Raw genomic sequence first — 17,457 nt, 5'->3', positions numbered from 1 at the left:
CTGTCTCATAAGGAAGCAAAAGCAATTAAAGACACTATAAATCAAAGTGACTTTTAGTTCGGCTGTAAGCTTATTTAGCTTTAGTAGCAGTTAGCTATATGCTGGTTCACTCAAAACCCATAACAAAACAAACTTAGCAGATATATACAAAACATATTGATGATGCTTTTGATGGGCTGTAAGCTAAAGGCTATCAGCTATTCAAAATTAAAAAGATCCCTTCAATAAGTGCCACCCCAATCTATTTTAACAAGTAATACGTCAAGACAAGAGAGAAAACTGTGTTCGTCAAACCATTTAATTGGATCTTCATTCTTCACACTCAAGTGAAGAGAAAAAGACAGAGCTAAAGCAACAACAGGCCACGGATCAGTAAGTCTGTAAACTCCTGTGATGTTTATGTAGAATATCAGGGTTAAGAGCCTGACTTCCTGTTTGTGTTCTCACAAGTTCAAGAGGGCAAGGAGGGAAAGTTTGTGGAGGTACTAAGTCAACTCTTTTCTTTGTTTAATGCTCTTGCGTCAGCCCTATGCAATCATATTGTATATGCTGCGTAAGATGACTTTCCTTTTAGTCACAAGTAGATAACACAGATATAATAACAAAGGTGAACATCTGTGTCATGGAAAAGGGTGTACAAGCCAAATGTACATTCCACACATGGCCAAAGCCCTTACATACAGCATGACAGCCCGCAGAACTGGTGCAAATACCAATGATACCTTCATACGAACAGCGTTGTCACATTTCTGCCGAAGCATTAGAAATTTGTTAATGTAGTTTCAAATAAGTAGCTTGTTTTTCATTTTAATATGTTAAATAAACAAAAATGTTGCAAGGAGCACAGCTAAAATAAACCTGTATATGAAGACCAAACTGAACCCTATATATTTCAGGTTAAATTAAGCTGTATCTATAGCATCTGTGGCATGCTGTCGGTCACCACATACATTATTTTGACTCGTCTCAGTTTGTAAAAAAAACAACAAATCTGTGTTGACACAAAGCATTTACTATGGATGTCAAAGTAGGAATTGTATACTGTAAAACTGTTTAAAATAAACATTTACAACAGTTTATACAAGCCAGTTTTAATGTGATAGAGTCACCTACCAATCCAGTCCACTGAGTTATGTCAAAAATGATCTCATGGCTATATAAACCAGTAAACCCGGTCATTTTCTTGAAATGTGTGAAAGGATTTCAAGAAGAGACATAATTACATGTTTTAATGATCTCTGCTGCGCTTTTCCATGGAACAGATTTCACTTACAGGAAATTATGCTGCGAACGCACAACCAGAAATCCGTCTAGATAAGCAAAAAGAAAATTCGGACAAAATATACCACATTTTGCATGGAATAATAAATAAAAGCTCTTTAACAAAAATATACAAGGCACTTTTTCTTTTAAACCCTTAATTGATTAATTATTGGAGCATCTTTTACAAGAAAATACTTTTCTGCTAAAAATTACTAAACACTACTTAAAAATTTCACTTCAATTTAGTGTATATATATATATATATATATATATATATGTATATGTATGTATTTATTTATTTTTTTTCAGCTGATAAACTCTTGCTTTTAGTGTTTTTGTAATTGAGGGAGTCCAAATGCATAACAAGTACTGTCAATGAAGGTTGAATATTAAGTAGAGTCACCAATTTTGTTGCATTTAACATTTAGAAAGAATTTGAAGAACAGCAACGACAAAAAACAACAACGGCGCCTGAATGTGCGACCAGAGCCGTCCACCTTCTGAACTCAACATCTTGGTTTAGATGCAAAAATCACACACACACATACACACAGTGATTTCATTAAGCCCATAAACTTCTGTGCGCTGCCCGGGGCTGAGGCAAGGGCTCGGAAAACAAAGCAGCCTTTTTTTTATTCAAGCGAGCGGTAACACGAGAGGCATGGCTGGCAAGCGAAGGGGAGAAGAGGGCGGAGGGGACTCAGCCAGGGGACTAAGTAGAGTTTGTGCTTCACTGTGCTGAAATGGGCTTTTGTGGCCCAGGCATCAGGATGATGAAGCAGGTAAGCCAATAGGAATGTCGTATTGATCCCCAGAGCCCCCAACCATAGACTAGGAGCTTATTACTTTGAACAGAATAATAGAAATGAATGGAAATGGAAGTAGGGTTGGGAATTGTTAATTTAAAAGTTGTGTTCAATGATTCCATTAACGATTCTTTTGAGGGAGATGATTCGTAGACTGATTCCTTTGTGATCGAGTCTTTAAAAAGAATCAGCTTGTAAGAGTGTTTTTAAAAATTCAAAAGATTCTTTTAGTACTTCTGAAGGAGTTAGTGACTGAAAACAAGTACACATAGTGTGTTCATATAGAATAGGTCTGTAACATAAAGTGCTACCGAATCTGTCATAGTATCATATAGTAATATTATGGTACTTTGATAGCCCTTGTGTAACTATATTGAATGTGCATATCAAATCTTGAAAGTATTGTGCATATTTTAAAATATGAAGCATTTTGTTCCCGCTTTACATTAAGTGGCCTGAACTATGTACTTACATGAAAATAAATCTTTTGACACAGTGCTCCTATTGTGTACATATTTGTTTTTTACATTGTACTTATATTTTCAAAATACTTGCACATAATTACATCTGTAATTACATTTATAATTATACTGTTGACCTATCCCTTACACCTACTCATACCAACAAAACCTGTCCCTAACCTTACCCACATCCCACCTCAATAGCTGCAAAAGTGTTTTGCAATGCGAACACAATAAATACACTATACTTATTTGTTTATGTAAGTACATAGTAGTTAGGCCACCTAATATAAAGTGGGACCATAATTTTTTGTTTTTAAAGGAACACTCCACTTTTTTTGAAAATAGGCTCATTTTCCAACTCCCCTAGAGTTAAACAGTTGAGTTTTACCGTTTTTGAATCCATTCAGCCGATCTCCGGGTCTGGCGATAGCACTTTTAGCATAGCTTAGCATAGATTACTGAATCCGATTAGACCGTTAGCATCTCGGCTCAGAAATGACCAGAGTTTCGATATTTTTCCTATTTAAGACTTGACTCTCCTGTAGTTACATCATGTACAAAGACAGACGAAAAACGAAAAGTTGCGATTTCCTAGGTCGATATGGCTAGGAACTATACTCTCATTTCAGCGTAATAATCAAGGAACTTTGCTGCCGTACAATGGGTGCAGCAGGCGCAATGATATTACGCAAAAAAAGTGGAGTGCTCCTTTAATAATCTTGTCATGCATTGACTAACATACTAAAGCACATGTAAAGTACTTGACTACAATTGTAACTGTAGAGTGGAATAGAAATAACACTAAACTATATTTTAGTATGCCATAAATACCAAGTTAGTACATTCAGCAGTGCATTTTAACCAGATTTCAGAGACACAGTAATTATGAAATTACATTAAAAGATATTCCTTCTTAAAAGTCCTTCTTAAGTGGGTCAGAAAAGCACTTTAGCTAGCTGCATGTAATATAAATTAAAACTATGGTACAGTTTTATGTTAAAATAAAATGAAGTTCAGTACATTCATACACTTAAATGGAAATTCTGTCATTAATTACTTAATTTGTCCTCCAAACCCGTAAGACCTTTGTTTGTCTTCGGAACACAAATTGAGATATTTATGATGAAATCTGCATAGTAACGCAACTGACACATTCAAGACCCAGAAACGTAGTAAGGACGTAATTCAAAATATCAGTAAAAATATCTTAATTTGCGTTGCGAAGATGAACTTAAAGGTTTGGAATGACATGAGGTTGAGTAATTAATGACTGAATTTTCATTTTTTGTTAACTTTCTCTTTAATTATGTTCCTTTTAAAGTATATCACTTTCATAATCTTTTCTTTAAAGTGTTGAAGTCTACTCTTCTATTACTGTTGTACTGAATGATTACCATATTGTCCATAAAATGTTAAAACTGCAGTATTAAAGGGTTAAAGACAGCATTTAAAAAACACACGTAAAAACTCGTCTGCCACTTTGACTGGAACCAGATTTCTCTCCTCACCCTGAGATCATGTGTTTACCCACTGTGGTAACCCACCCATTTAAGTTTCTGCAGCAAACCGGCTTTGGAAACGCACAACACAAAACCTCCGTTCTTACGCCTAGCACATGCAGACACAAACAAACTGCTCCACCTTCCACAAATTCGCATGCACACTCCACCCACGCCTAACGTTCACACCGTCCTACATTACAGTTGATCCAAGCACATGCGTGCCTGACACCTCGTTTATGCTCTTTTCATGACCGAGATAAGCTGCTTTGATTTGTATTACCGTACAAAATCGCCATTCTTCCAAAGGAACCAATTACAAACCATGGTTGGTCTGAAAAGAATATAATCCTAATGGGATTAATTACATACCGATTTACTCACAGCACGGCTTCAAACAACACGTTTCAAAAGCAAAAGGTGTGCCAGCTGTGGAATTAAGGCATTTACAAACAGCAGTGTTTGTATGTCTATGTGCTAAAACGAGGGAACATCCCGCTAGCCTAAACTAAAAACAGGGCCTAAATATGTTGTTACACAGTGTGAAAACTCAAGAATATCTATAATTCCACCTACTACAGGCTAGTGATAATCTGGCAACCCACCGCAACATCCATATGGCTATTTTTGCACTGGCAAGCGTTGTTGCAGTAAAATTCCAGTTGTTATTACTTCATAAAAATTTATTGTTAGCACAGTTTTATTGTAGAAACAATCAATGTTAACTATGGTATTTTGGTGGAAACTGTGGTCCTGTGGGTAAGCTAAACTGCCCCAGAAAACAGAAACCATCTGTGACCTCATAATTGGGCATCCAACATGCTGAAAGAGTAATCTGGGCACACCCCTGACATAAAACAAAAGTTTGCTTTTATTCCCACCTTGTTTGTTTTCCCTTTTTGAGCTGACCAAGGAAAGCTAATATGTCACACAGTCCAGGCAACAGTTGCCATTATTCATGTGGCTGTGCCAATATGCTAATATTATGGTACTTTGACATACACCAGTTGTACTGATTAACTGCCATATTCATTATACACAATGGTATTTACATACACTCAAAATATGCAAATACCTTTTTGGTGTGGTTGTTTTGTCAAAGTCCGCATTATACACCATAAGCATGTTCCATAGCCTAAACTTAGCTATAAATCACAACACAAATAAAGGATATTGGATTTCATAATAACCTATATGATGGAGAAAACTCCAAAAGAAGTGTAATTGTGTATGCCAGAAAATCCTGTTTGAGGTAAGTGATCTGCCACTGGCGCTGTACTGTACCACTGAGTAACCCATTATATTTGAGACCTGGAAATGTGTTTTGTTAGGTGCTGAATTGAAGTGTCACAAGCAAGAAAAACCAATTTCACATCAAATAATCTTGTAATTGGAGGCCATTACATTTGCCACATCATACTTATTTTATTCTTTGTATTTGTAATTTCTGATTCTCATTTCTTGCATACTACTGTATCTATGGACTTACTGTTGTTAAATGAATACCTGATAACGTATAATAATAATATAATATGTGACCCTGGACCACAAAACCATCATAAGGGTCAATTTTCTTGAAAATGAGATTTATAGATCATGAATAAATAAGCTTTCCATTGATGTATGGTTTGTTAGGATAAACCATATATTTGACCGAGATACAACTATTTAAAAACCTGGAATCTGAGGGTGTGAAAAATCTAAATATTTAAAGTCCTTTAAAGTCCAAATGAAAATCTTAGCAATGCATATTACTAATCAAAAGTTAAGTTTTGATACATTTACAGTAGGAAATTCCCATCTTCGTGGAACATGATCTTAATATCCTAATGATTTTTGGCAAGAAAAAACAATCATTTTAATCCATACAGTGTATTTTTGGCTACAAATATACCCATTCTACTTATGACTGGTTTTGTGGTCACATAAAATAGTATATAACATACAAATCAGACTGTTCACATCAAACACAAAGTTCACTGTACATCAAATCAAAGAAGAAACAGAGCAGATTTTCTTCTTATCTAAGGACCTGTGACTCTTATCTAAATCTCCAACATTGAAATTGAATGCAAAACAGCTCTAAGCCCAGCTAATAAGAAAATATCCCTAACAAAACAAAAAGTCAACGATTGCGTCTCTTGTCTTCTTTCTTTTCACTTTTGTCATTCACTTCCTGTTGATAGCCACATGAGCAAATGTGTGTTTTGAATAGTCAAATGGTAGCCAGCACAGAGCGGTACATTCGCCAGGAAATACGGTCCTTCCATGCAAAGACTCTCCGCAGCCATGCAAATGAGTGAAATGACTATAGCATGTGGGTGTTGCACGGTGCAGAATTACCCGTGACTCCCCTGATACCAGACACTGAGTGCTTTACAGTGGCCACACTGGTAAGAAAACAAACAAGTAGTGATTTTACACTAGCTGCTGAAATTTCCACATGAGTGTCATTAAAAGTCCTCTTCCCTCAGGAATGGGGAAACACCCTCTGATAAATGACCTTCTTAGCCTATTGATCTATAATGGATCTATAGCAAGGTTTCCTCAAATCTTGGGCCAATGCACTGCAGAGTTTAGCTCCAACCCTGAACTCACCCACCTCTTATTTACTAACGCTCAGATGTGTTTGATTAGGATTAGAACTAAACTCAGGAAAGTGGATCTCATGGGCCAGACCTGAGAATCCCTGACCTACAGTGTGGTGGAACTGAGATGGCCATACCCTTGTTTCAATGCTGGTCACAGTCCACTGCATGAGCATCTTGGTACACAGGTCAAAAATACGGTTTTGTACTGTTTAACTTTCTTCTGTTTAGTATAAACTGGCTCACATGCTTGCTGCAAACTGTGTGATGGAAATCTTATATTAAAGAGGACAGGTTATTTCTTGACAATTTGTTCTTCAACCTCTCCAATCCACTGAAACGAACCTCAAATCTGCTCTCTTTCTACTATTAACACCCTAGTCCTAGAGTTGGGTGAACAGGCGATTGATGGTGTGATCCAGCATTCCTCCTCCCGGAATCCAGATAAAACCACAAACATTCCTCTCTAGGGGACGACATGTGACAACCCTCAACCGTTTGTTTAATTTTAAGCCGATAAACAGTATCACTATTTAGAGACCTATTTTGCTGACAAAGTCCTCCTAACACCTCATGAGGAATCTGTCTGGAGGCTAAAAGGCCTCAAACTTTTCAAAAGGAAGCCAAACACAGCTATAGGAGAAGGAAAGGTGTGTTGCGTGGAGATGTGCAGAGATGGAAGTAACCGCATTGTCTGTAAACCTGCAGTGAGAAAACAAACTACAGGAGGAAGCCAAAGGGAGCGGTTCAGAGGCGGAGGACACACCATGGCCTCCTACTTTGGGAGGAAACAGGCTTCATTTCCTCCTCTTTATCCCGTGGACAATAGACTGCTTACGTGTTGGACCAGCAGGGAAAATAGGCTGGGCAAGGAACAAAAGGGACAGCCCAATCAATTGAGACTGTCCTTGCCTGGTCCTCTATAGATGCTTTAATTAGGCATTACATAGATGACAGAACAATTTTGTAGTTCTTTAGGGATTGAGGGAAAGGAAAACTTGCTCTAGAAGAGAATAAACTGCGCCTAGGGGGAGGAACTGAGTGATGCCGCCACATTACCTTCCAAGCGAATGGAAAAAAGTGTCTATGGAACAGAGGGAGCCATTTGAATAAACAGAGAGGGAACACTGTGACTCACTCCGTCTGACGCCAAGGGGAGATGGGAGAAGGAGCCAAAATCCAAGCTCGCAAATCACCCAATCCAAAGGACACAACAAAGGACTTGTTGTAATCAATTTATTTGTGACTTAATAGGAAAAACATAGTGATGGCCTGTGTTTCCCAAGTTCAAATCACATTATAAAATTAGGAGGGTTAGAACAGGACCAGAACTTGTACAACAAGTTCTCTTATTACAAACAGTTTAAAACATTTACCTTCACATGGATAATAGAACTCAATTTTGAGATTCCGTAACTGCGAAGTTCTACTGGACAAAGCATGGTTACTGATATATTGAGATTCTACACATGCTTCCTGGAAAAAACAAACCTCTTCCAGTGAACCTTTTAAGCTGACCCTGGCCACTGCCCAGAGCATGGAAATCTGACAGTCTGATAAAATCTAAGTTGTTAGGTACTAATGCAGATTCAAGGTAAGGCCAGTCACGAAATGGACAGATGGATGGCCTATTTCTTGTCCCATTACTGCAGAAATTGGTTCTGGACATTCTGTGCCAGACTAGGACATTAAGTCAATCAAAACTTCACACTAAGTGCTCCATTCAGCCCAGTCCAGGTAAGATAGCCAACCTTGAAGGTTTTGACACTTGCAGTGTAAACAGACTTGTACTTACTTATACAATGTTTTTTTGTATCCTCAACTTTTCATGAGCTTACATATCAGTGCCTTCGTTGACAAGGTACACATCAGTGTGGGATTTTTATGTGGAGAACTGCTGACACTGAGATAAGACTTGCCGTACTTTACCACAGCATGTTCTGCATGCATCGCATATTTTTGTGGTCACTGTGCATATGAGCTCAGAAAGAAATATTTTAGTCATGCACAGTATGATTTACAGTGTCAAAGACTAGGAACGAAAAGCTTTAGATCCAAAAATAAACTCTGCAGAACTTAGAACACAACATCCACATTTTTAAACTTAGAGCTGTGCAAAATTAGCATCAATGCAACGACATACTGGGTGGTGCTTACCTTCTGATCCACAATTGAGCAAGATATTTGTTTGACGTAGGCCAGGTCTGCAGTTTGGGGTAGAAGCACAGACTCTCTAGTAAGCCCAATCTGTATCATGAAGGAGACACCGGCTGGTGCCGGAGGCCCAGATGGCATTCCGGATGCCCCGCCGGGACTAGGGGCAACCCCTATGTCCACTGTAGGGAATCCTGGGGTTTGAGAGGTATGGACAGAGACTGGTGTCCCCTGCTGCATCACTACTGACCCAGGTGGAGATGGGCCACCCGGGGGGAAGAAGACCTGGGACATGGGTCCCGGAGACATGAAGGGACTGACATTGGCCATGCCGAAGAGTCAGAGACAGTCGAGAGATAAGCCTGGGTAGTGTGAGGCAACAAACTCACCTACACACACCAGCAGTCACTCACTCATCAATAGTGGCTGTCCCTGCTGTGTGTCCCGTTGTCTGCTAGAGCTTAAAATCAACTGATCCTTTTCCAGGAAGTGTCTCTTCTTTCTTCTCGCCCTCCCTTTCACGGAAAGGTCCCTCTATACGGCTTTCATTCCAGGTGAGAAATACAGATAAACTTTAGCTTTGAAACTAAACGTCCTCTCCTCCTCCTCCTCCTCCTCCAGCACCTCCTCCTCCTGCTTCCTGTTCCCTCAGTACTCCAAAGCAGCTTTGAAGAGGAAAACGTCCAAACTTCAAGGAAACACACTGGGGACAAAAAAGAAACTTTAACAAGCGAAAAAAGCAAACAAATGCTTATAAGTCCATCAACTCAAGATGGCCTCCAAGTACAGGAAACAAGCCGGAGAGAGCTCCTGGTTAGGCTTGCTTTGCAAGTCAGACTGTGTTTCAGTTTCTTGTCGTGTTGAACCGTGTCTGCTGTATCTCAGTGAGAAAACTACTGAGGACACTCCCTCTTCCCCCTGCCTCCACCTCCCTACTGTCTGAACTCGCAGAGCCTTGGAGGAAGTGGTGTGACTGACAGATCTCTCAGCCAATCGGAAAGAGAGAGAGCTGTAAAAGAGAGGCTCTATGAGATCATGCATATCCACTTCTGTCTCCTCCCAGTCCCACATACACCTTCTTCCCTCCCTCTCAACTTTTACGTCTTTCTCTTTGTGAAACAGTTTGACTTGTTTACTCCCCCACCCTGGAACAAATTTGTCCTCCTCCTTTTTTGTGTGGGGCCCCACGCTAACTTGCACTCTTTTCCCAGTCACTCATTCTGACTCACTCTCTTTCTCCGGTCTCCTTTTCCACATGTCCCAAATGATAGCCAAATACCTGGTGTGTGTAACATGAACACGCCTAAACGATCAACCCACGTGCAATCCTGTTGCCAGATTATAACTTCAAATAAGACAATGAGTTCTCCTTTGTTTTCCTTTTGAATAGATGAAGGGCGTGTCAGTTCACAAATAATGGAACATTTAAATAATTAAAAAAAAAACTTAAGAGAACTCAAATAAATAAAGACTCATTTAAAAGATTAATTAAAAAGGTTTTTGTGAGTTTAAAAAAAAAAAAAAAAAAAAAGTGTCATTTTTTCACAATACATTTTACCTTTTAACAAACAATTAATAAATAAAATATTTTTTTCACTGTTGCAGGTTTTTGAAAATAATTCAATTGTCTCAATATAAACAGCGATTTTTAAAGCTACTCTGTGCAAAATGAGTTATAACCTCAATATTTGGACACTTTTTCTAGGACTGTGCATTTTCTGCTTAAAGGCTTATATCAACTTTAGCATATAAGTGTTGTTGACATTTAAACGTGGGTACTGTTGAGTTAAAGTACATAACATAGTTACAAAAGTTCATAAGGAGTCGTTTTATCACTTTAGTTTCAATAAATGGTCACTGTGAACGGCGCTGACTTACAAAACTTGTAATAATAATTGAAATACCTGGATTTTGACTTCCATATCCAACCCCAAATATAATGCTCATCAATTCAAATAAATGTGGTCAGTATTAGTCAATATAACCTCTTTTATAATCAAAGACATTTTCACAGACAGCAGAGTTCAGACCAGACAAGAATGAAATGTCTGTACAAAATCATGTTTTTATTTAGTTGTTTTTGGATTTTTTATGACATACAACACAAGACCTGCAGAGTAAACAAAAAAAAAAAAAAAAAAAAAAAAAAAAAAAAAAAAAAAAAAAAAAAAAAAAAAAAAAGGAAGAAAGAAAAATCAACAGGATAAGGAAAAGATGCATTTTGATACAAGCTAGAAAGCAGTTCAAAAATATGTATAATAAAACAAAATAAATAAAAGGCTGGTCTTTTTTTTATCCCTTGTAGTTAGAGGATATAGTTTGAATACAGCTTAATATGATGTACAAAATATCACACAGTGATAAATTGCTTTTAAAAAATAAAAACACTTAACAAAAAGTCCTTTTACCTTGGCTGTGGACTGAAACTTTTTCTTTTTTTTTTTTCTTTTTTTTTCTTAAATTTTCATACGATTTTCAGTTGTTTAGGCTTTTACACAATCACAAGCAAGTCTTAAGCCTAGCAAAAAAGGTACTACTGTCGTCTTACACCTTATTACTAGTAATCATAATAATATGTCTAGTAAAGAAAAGCAAATAAGTGAGAAAATGGGAAACGTACATTTTGCATTGGCAGCTTTTCAAACATATAAACATTTTCGGTTTCTTTCGATTTTAATTTTTACACAGATTCGTCCTCTCTCGGTAAGGAATGTGTTTTGTCGTCGTCGTTTCAAGACTCGTATTGCATCGAGGGGTGCGGAAATAGAGGTGTATGAAAGAGACAGCAGGACTCGTCTAAACACCCATGCAATCGGCAGTCTTTGGAAGAGAACGTAACGATGCAGCGATACATGGATGAACCGAACAGACCGTGCGATCCTACATGTGTAGTGTAGCGTAAAGCTAACCCTTAGTGTGCGGTGCGAAGTTTCTAGGTAAAGAGGTAAGCAGCAAAGTATTATGGATTCCACTGAACGGAAGTCTGTGGCTATGTGACATTCACTGACTAGGCGATATAGCCCAAAATGAATCGGTGGTCTCGACATTGGACAAGTGACATGAGACATAACCTTGTCCATTGATAAAATCACTCCAAGAGGTTCCAAGTAGGAAACCTTGTTTTTTAAGTTGGATGGATGGAGTGATTCTAGATGGAGGCAGTCCGGCTTAGCTCCATTATGCAAGAGCGCTCTTTATGGCCCATCAGTCTTTTTGTCGCTTCTGACTTGCCTTCTGGCCACTCGTCTACGACCACGGAAAACCAGTAAAGGATAAAAATAAACCCAGCAAAACGGAAACTGGCTAATACAAGATGTGACCTTTGATCTCCAGACCTCAAGACCAGGCTCCCTCCAATAAGGAACCTAAAGATTCAGGTCCAATTCTTCATCTCACTTTGGTGCCCCGCTCAAGTTTCAGACTTGCATCTTGATTCATTGCTTAGCCAATAAAAAGCAAGGTCCCCCACTTTATTTTCACTTGAAGATCTTAGAGTTCTCTGAAACACCTTGTTCTTGCCAATCAAGAACCCATCAAGTGGAGTTTGTCTATCTTCGAGTTCCACCACAGGGCTTTGACCTATTGCCAAGTCAATTGAAGCCTGGTGGGCACTAGTTTCTCATCACTTAAAACACCCGAGATTTGCTTCGTTCTTCACTTTTCAAGAAAAAGGACTTGGGTTGAGATCACAGATGTCCAAAAACTCAGAAATCGACAATACAGCTGTACTGAAACACTGGAACTTGTAGTTGGTTTTAACTGTTTTATTGGTGACAATCATCAACCAAAGATCCTCCAACTTGGATATAGAGTTTTTCGTCTTAAAAATACCCTGACAAACCTTAAAAGCCACTTCGGCATACCAGAAGTATAGTGAAATTTCCGACAAACTGGCTGTATTTCTGAAACACCAAAGAACTGTACATGATGACTCCGAGGAATGGCAACCGAGATTTGATACTTTACGACCCTCGTCGTGAACAGGTCCCTGATTCAGAGGAGATCTTAGCACCGAGGTTGTGAAACAAGTGTGCTATGTACAGCGCATCCTGCTTATATACAGAAATCAGTTACGTGTCCAACTGCAGATCTTCCCAAAAAGTCTTCCGAACACTACAATAAATACACTACTCGACAGTCACCTGACTATTACGGATAACGCCACCTGACTGGATATGAATGAAGACGGCGATTGCGAATGCTTGCGTTAGCACCTTCACAAACGCACACACGCAGGTACATGTGTTTGGTTTTAGTTCAAGGTGTACTCGTCATACGAATGAAATGTGTGGAGAAAGTGATTATGAAAGGCTGAAATACTAAGGCTCTTAGCTGTGAGGCTAAAGGTAAAGCTGTGTTGTACTTGCAGCTAAAACGCAACCAAAAAAACTCATCTAAAGCAGTCTTTGGAATGAAATGCATCGATCGCCTCACGTTACTAGGCAACAGTTACGCGAGGACATTAATTCACAGATTAGCACTAATGCAATTTACATTGAGAAAATGTGCAGGCTTGGGTAATGTCTTGTTTACCGAGAGCCTTCAAATCCTCAACTTAAACCGAGCATGAAATTAAAATACAGGGTGTGTTGTGTTAAGGTGTGTGTGTGTTTGCATGGGTCCATCCGTCAACAGATTGGACATCACTTTGCAGATTATTAGTAGTGTCGTCTAAAACTGAAATGAGGATATGAGCAGCAAATGCATTAGTATTAAAAGCAGTAGAGTTTGTATCACAATGTGTGAGGCATAAAAAAATGAAGGTTATCATGTGCCTTTAACACAGGCAGTGATGTGTAGAACACTGTTCCCCTCGGTTAGTGAGCGAGTGTGTGTAAGTGTGTAGATACTCGGCGTTTCACTCTTTTGGCCCAGTAGTGAGGGTGGATCCCCTGAAAAGAGAAAAAGCAAAAATTAGCTCTATGCAGGCACAGTGTGAGAACACACATCTGCATGCACAACTATGAATACTAACAAGGTGCTGAAAGCAATTTTAGCCTTTTTTCCCCAGACATAAAGAACTGAATTAGACCATAAGGACAACTTTTTCACTCCTGAATCTCAAGAGATATGGAAAGTTGATTTTTTTCTTTTTGGAAAGAAAAATTTTTTTTACCATGATTTTTGCCTCTGATTTGGACGCTCCATTGGAAGGGGCGTGTCTGCTGTGAGACTTTAAAGGAGAAGTCCACTTTCAAAACAAAGATTCACATATAATGTACTCAACCCCTTGTCATCTAGATGTTCATGTCTTTGGTTCTTGAGTCGTAAAGAGAGGAAAACATTTCAGCATTTTTCTCCATATAATGGACTGATATGGTGCCCCGGTTTTGAACTTCCAAAATGTAGTTTAAACGCGGCTTCAAACGATCCCAAATGCGGTTGTAAACAATCCCAGAAGAAGAAGGGTATTATCTAGCGATCGGTTGTTGTCATTAAAAAAATACAATTTAAATACTTCTTATTCTCAAACGCTCATCTTGCCTTTCTCTCCCTAAACTCTGTGTATTCTGGCTCAAGACAGTTAGGGTATGTCGAAAAACTCTGATTGTATTTTCTCCCTCAACTTCAAAAATCATTTTAAAATCATCCTACATCACTGCAGAAGTACCGACCCAGTCTTTGGAAAGTAAACATGCAAAGAAGATTAAACACCCTTAACAAAAAAGGTAAAACAACGATATTGGACGATTTTGAAGTTGAGGGAGAACATGAGATGGGAGTTTTTCGACATACACTAACTGTCATGAACCGAAAAAAAAACAAAAAAAAAAAAAAAAACAGGAGTAAGACAAAACGAGCATTTGACATTAAAAAGTATATAAATTGTATTATTTTTTTTTTAAATAAACGATCGTTTCGCTAGATAAGACCATCCTTCCTCGGCTGGAATCGTTTACAAACACATCTGAGATCGTTTGAAGCCGGATTTAAACTACATTTTGGAAGTTCAAAATTGGGGTACCATAGAAGTCCATTATATGGAGAAAAATGCTGAAATGTTTCCCTCAAAAAACAATGTCTTTACGACTGAAGAAAGAAAGACATGAACATCTTGGATGACAAGGGCGTAGTACATTATATGTGAATCTTTGTTTAGTAAGTGGACTTCTCCTTTAATGGAAACAACCATCTTTGCATATGAAATGAGCATTACGTTAAACTTGTGTGGTTTTACTATAACAGGATGCACCAGGATGAACTAATTGTGAGAAGTGTTAATTATAGCATTATACTTTAAACCACTACTGTTGCATCAATGGTTTGAGCGTTGCACTGTAGCCGAACTCAAGTGAAAGGTGCAATGATTTCCTTATTGCAACACGATTTCTGCAATCTCATGAATACTTTCATCATAACTAATACAGTGAAAACATGTTGTAAATAAGATCCTCATTGAGCAACGTAAACTGTGTCATTGATTATAATGGGAGTTCTGGTGAAAATGCAGAAATCTAATCCCTGACAGACTTGCGCTGCTCCAGCGAATATAAAGAGAATGATCTTTGATCGCTTTCTGTATAACAATCACAATATAAAGAACAGATGGTTTTCACACTATTAACGGGAAGAGAATGAGGATTGTTTAGTCACTGATTCACTAATACATAAACAGCAGTAAACCACTCTGTAACAGAAAGTCAGTACATGACTCTTATATATTACACTATCAGCTCATACTGTTAATGAAATGCATCTTGAGTTAGCTTACGAAGTTTTTGCACCTTACAGCAGAATCGCTTTTGACTTATAGACAGACATGTGTTTAATTCATCGATTAATGGGGAAGTTAGCATTGAGTATTAAACTGGGGAGTTAGTATTGAGTGTTGAAACTTGCAGGATGTTTTGATGCATTGTTGAGTAAACTCCTATGTGTAAATATCAAGAACATTTTGATTCATTTCATGACCCCTTTATTTATGACTCACAAGCTCAAGACTTACAGTACAGGTTTGAATCATGTGAGTAATGAACTAGTCACAACATGAACTGCAAGTTATTACTTTTAATGATGTCTTTCTGGTTTATCTACTTCAGCTCTGTGGAACCTAAATGATTAATTCAACTTCCTAAATAAAAAAAATTCTTGATAATTTACTCACCTCCACGTCATCCAAGATGTTCATGCGTTTCTTCAGTTGAAAAGAAATTAAGGTTTTTGAGGAAAACATTCCAGAGTTTTTCTCCATATAGTGGACTTCAATGGGTTAAACGACCAAATTGCACTTTCAACGCAGCTTCAAATGGCTCCACACAATCCCAGCTGAGGAATAAACATTTTATCTAGTCGAAACAATCATACTTTCTTAAAAAATAAAAAAAAATAAATTGATATACTTAACCACAAAATGCTCATCTTGCACTAGCTCTGTGATGCACGTTTACAACTTCACACATTATGTAATCACATTGGCCAACTTCAAAATCGCCCAACATCGTAGTTTTACAGTTTTTGTAAAGGGTGTTTTGACTTTCTTTGCAAGTTCGCTTTGTAAATACAGGGTCGCTACTTCCGCCTACGTCACTTGTGACATTTCTAACGTGACTACGTAATGCATTAAGTTGAGCTAGTGCAAGATGAGCATTTGTGGTTAAAAAGTATATAAATTTGAATTTTTTTTATAAAATGCCAGATCGTTTTACTATACAAAACCCTTACTCCTCGGCTGGGATCGTTTCGAGTCCTTTGAAGCTGCATTGAAACTGCAATTTGGACCTATCAAAGTCCACTATATGGAGAAAAATCCTGAAATGTTTTCCTCAAAAACCTTAATTTCTTTTCGACTGAAGAAGGAAAGACATGAACATCTTGGATGACAAGGGGGTGAGTAAATTATAAGGAAATGTTAATTCTGGAGGTGAACTAATCCTTATACAAATAATGGATTTTTTTTTTTTTTATATTTATCGATAAAGGTGTTTCATTCCCTTGAGAAAAAGAGGTAAAAAATTTCTTATTATGGAAATAACATACTCTAAACAGTACAACAGTTGATGTGCACCACTGACTTCCATATTATGGAAATAAGTCCTATGGAAGTCAGTGGGAACCATCAGGTTTGGAACAACTTATAATATATAAAACAACATAGTCATGAAAGTGTACTGTACTGTAAGTACACTTAAGTGGCCTTTTAAAGTACACTACAATTAAGTAAACTTCTTTTTCACAAGGAATATTCTATGCAATATTCTATTTATTTGATTCTGTATTTTTAAATGTAATCTCAGTAAAAATGTGTGTGTGTGTGTGTGTGTGTGCGTGCATGTATATATATATATATATATATATATATAGAGGAGGTCGCGTTAACTGAAAATGGTCCGTCAATAGGCACGTTTCCATTACAGATGTGTGCAAAACTCTGGCAATATTTTATACATGTCGATCAAAAAAATATTGCGAAATAATGTTTCCGATGTTATGTGACTAAAACAATTTGTTCCTCTCACGATAAGTCATGGCAACGGATTTTGGTGGGATTTGGACGGATTTTGGCTTTATTTAATTCATTCCCACCCCTGTCCAGTTGGTGGCGAGTGCACACCAGTGTGGCAGCAGAGCAGGAGATACAGAACAAAAACGAAACTGTCACGAATGTTCTCCTATGCGTTTGATTAAACACAGGCAAGTACAGAGAAGCTACAACGATCTATCACGCCACATTAAAGAGCGTAAA

General features: G+C 37.9%; 2 protein-coding genes across 2 annotated transcripts in view; both read right to left on the bottom strand.

The window, feature by feature from the left end:
- prkd2 (protein kinase D2) overlaps positions 1-9,675 on the bottom strand; it is a 47,787-nt gene extending 38,112 nt beyond the window's left edge. Inside the window, exon 1 of the mRNA XM_051128907.1 lies at positions 8,778-9,675. Coding sequence (XP_050984864.1) covers positions 8,778-9,104 — 327 coding nt within the window. The 5' untranslated portion in view covers positions 9,105-9,675. The remainder of the gene's footprint in view (positions 1-8,777) is intronic.
- Positions 9,676-11,194: 1,519 nt separating this feature from the next.
- Positions 11,195-17,457, bottom strand: part of strn4 (striatin, calmodulin binding protein 4) — a 29,327-nt gene continuing 23,064 nt past the window's right edge. The window contains exon 18 of the mRNA XM_051129230.1: positions 11,195-13,666. The gene's annotated coding sequence lies outside the window, so the exon portion shown is untranslated. The remainder of the gene's footprint in view (positions 13,667-17,457) is intronic.

This window comes from Labeo rohita, chromosome 15, assembly GCF_022985175.1.
Source record: "Labeo rohita strain BAU-BD-2019 chromosome 15, IGBB_LRoh.1.0, whole genome shotgun sequence".
Classification (NCBI taxonomy): Eukaryota; Metazoa; Chordata; class Actinopteri; order Cypriniformes; family Cyprinidae; genus Labeo; species Labeo rohita.
This window is presented reverse-complemented; position numbering and strand designations above follow the sequence as displayed.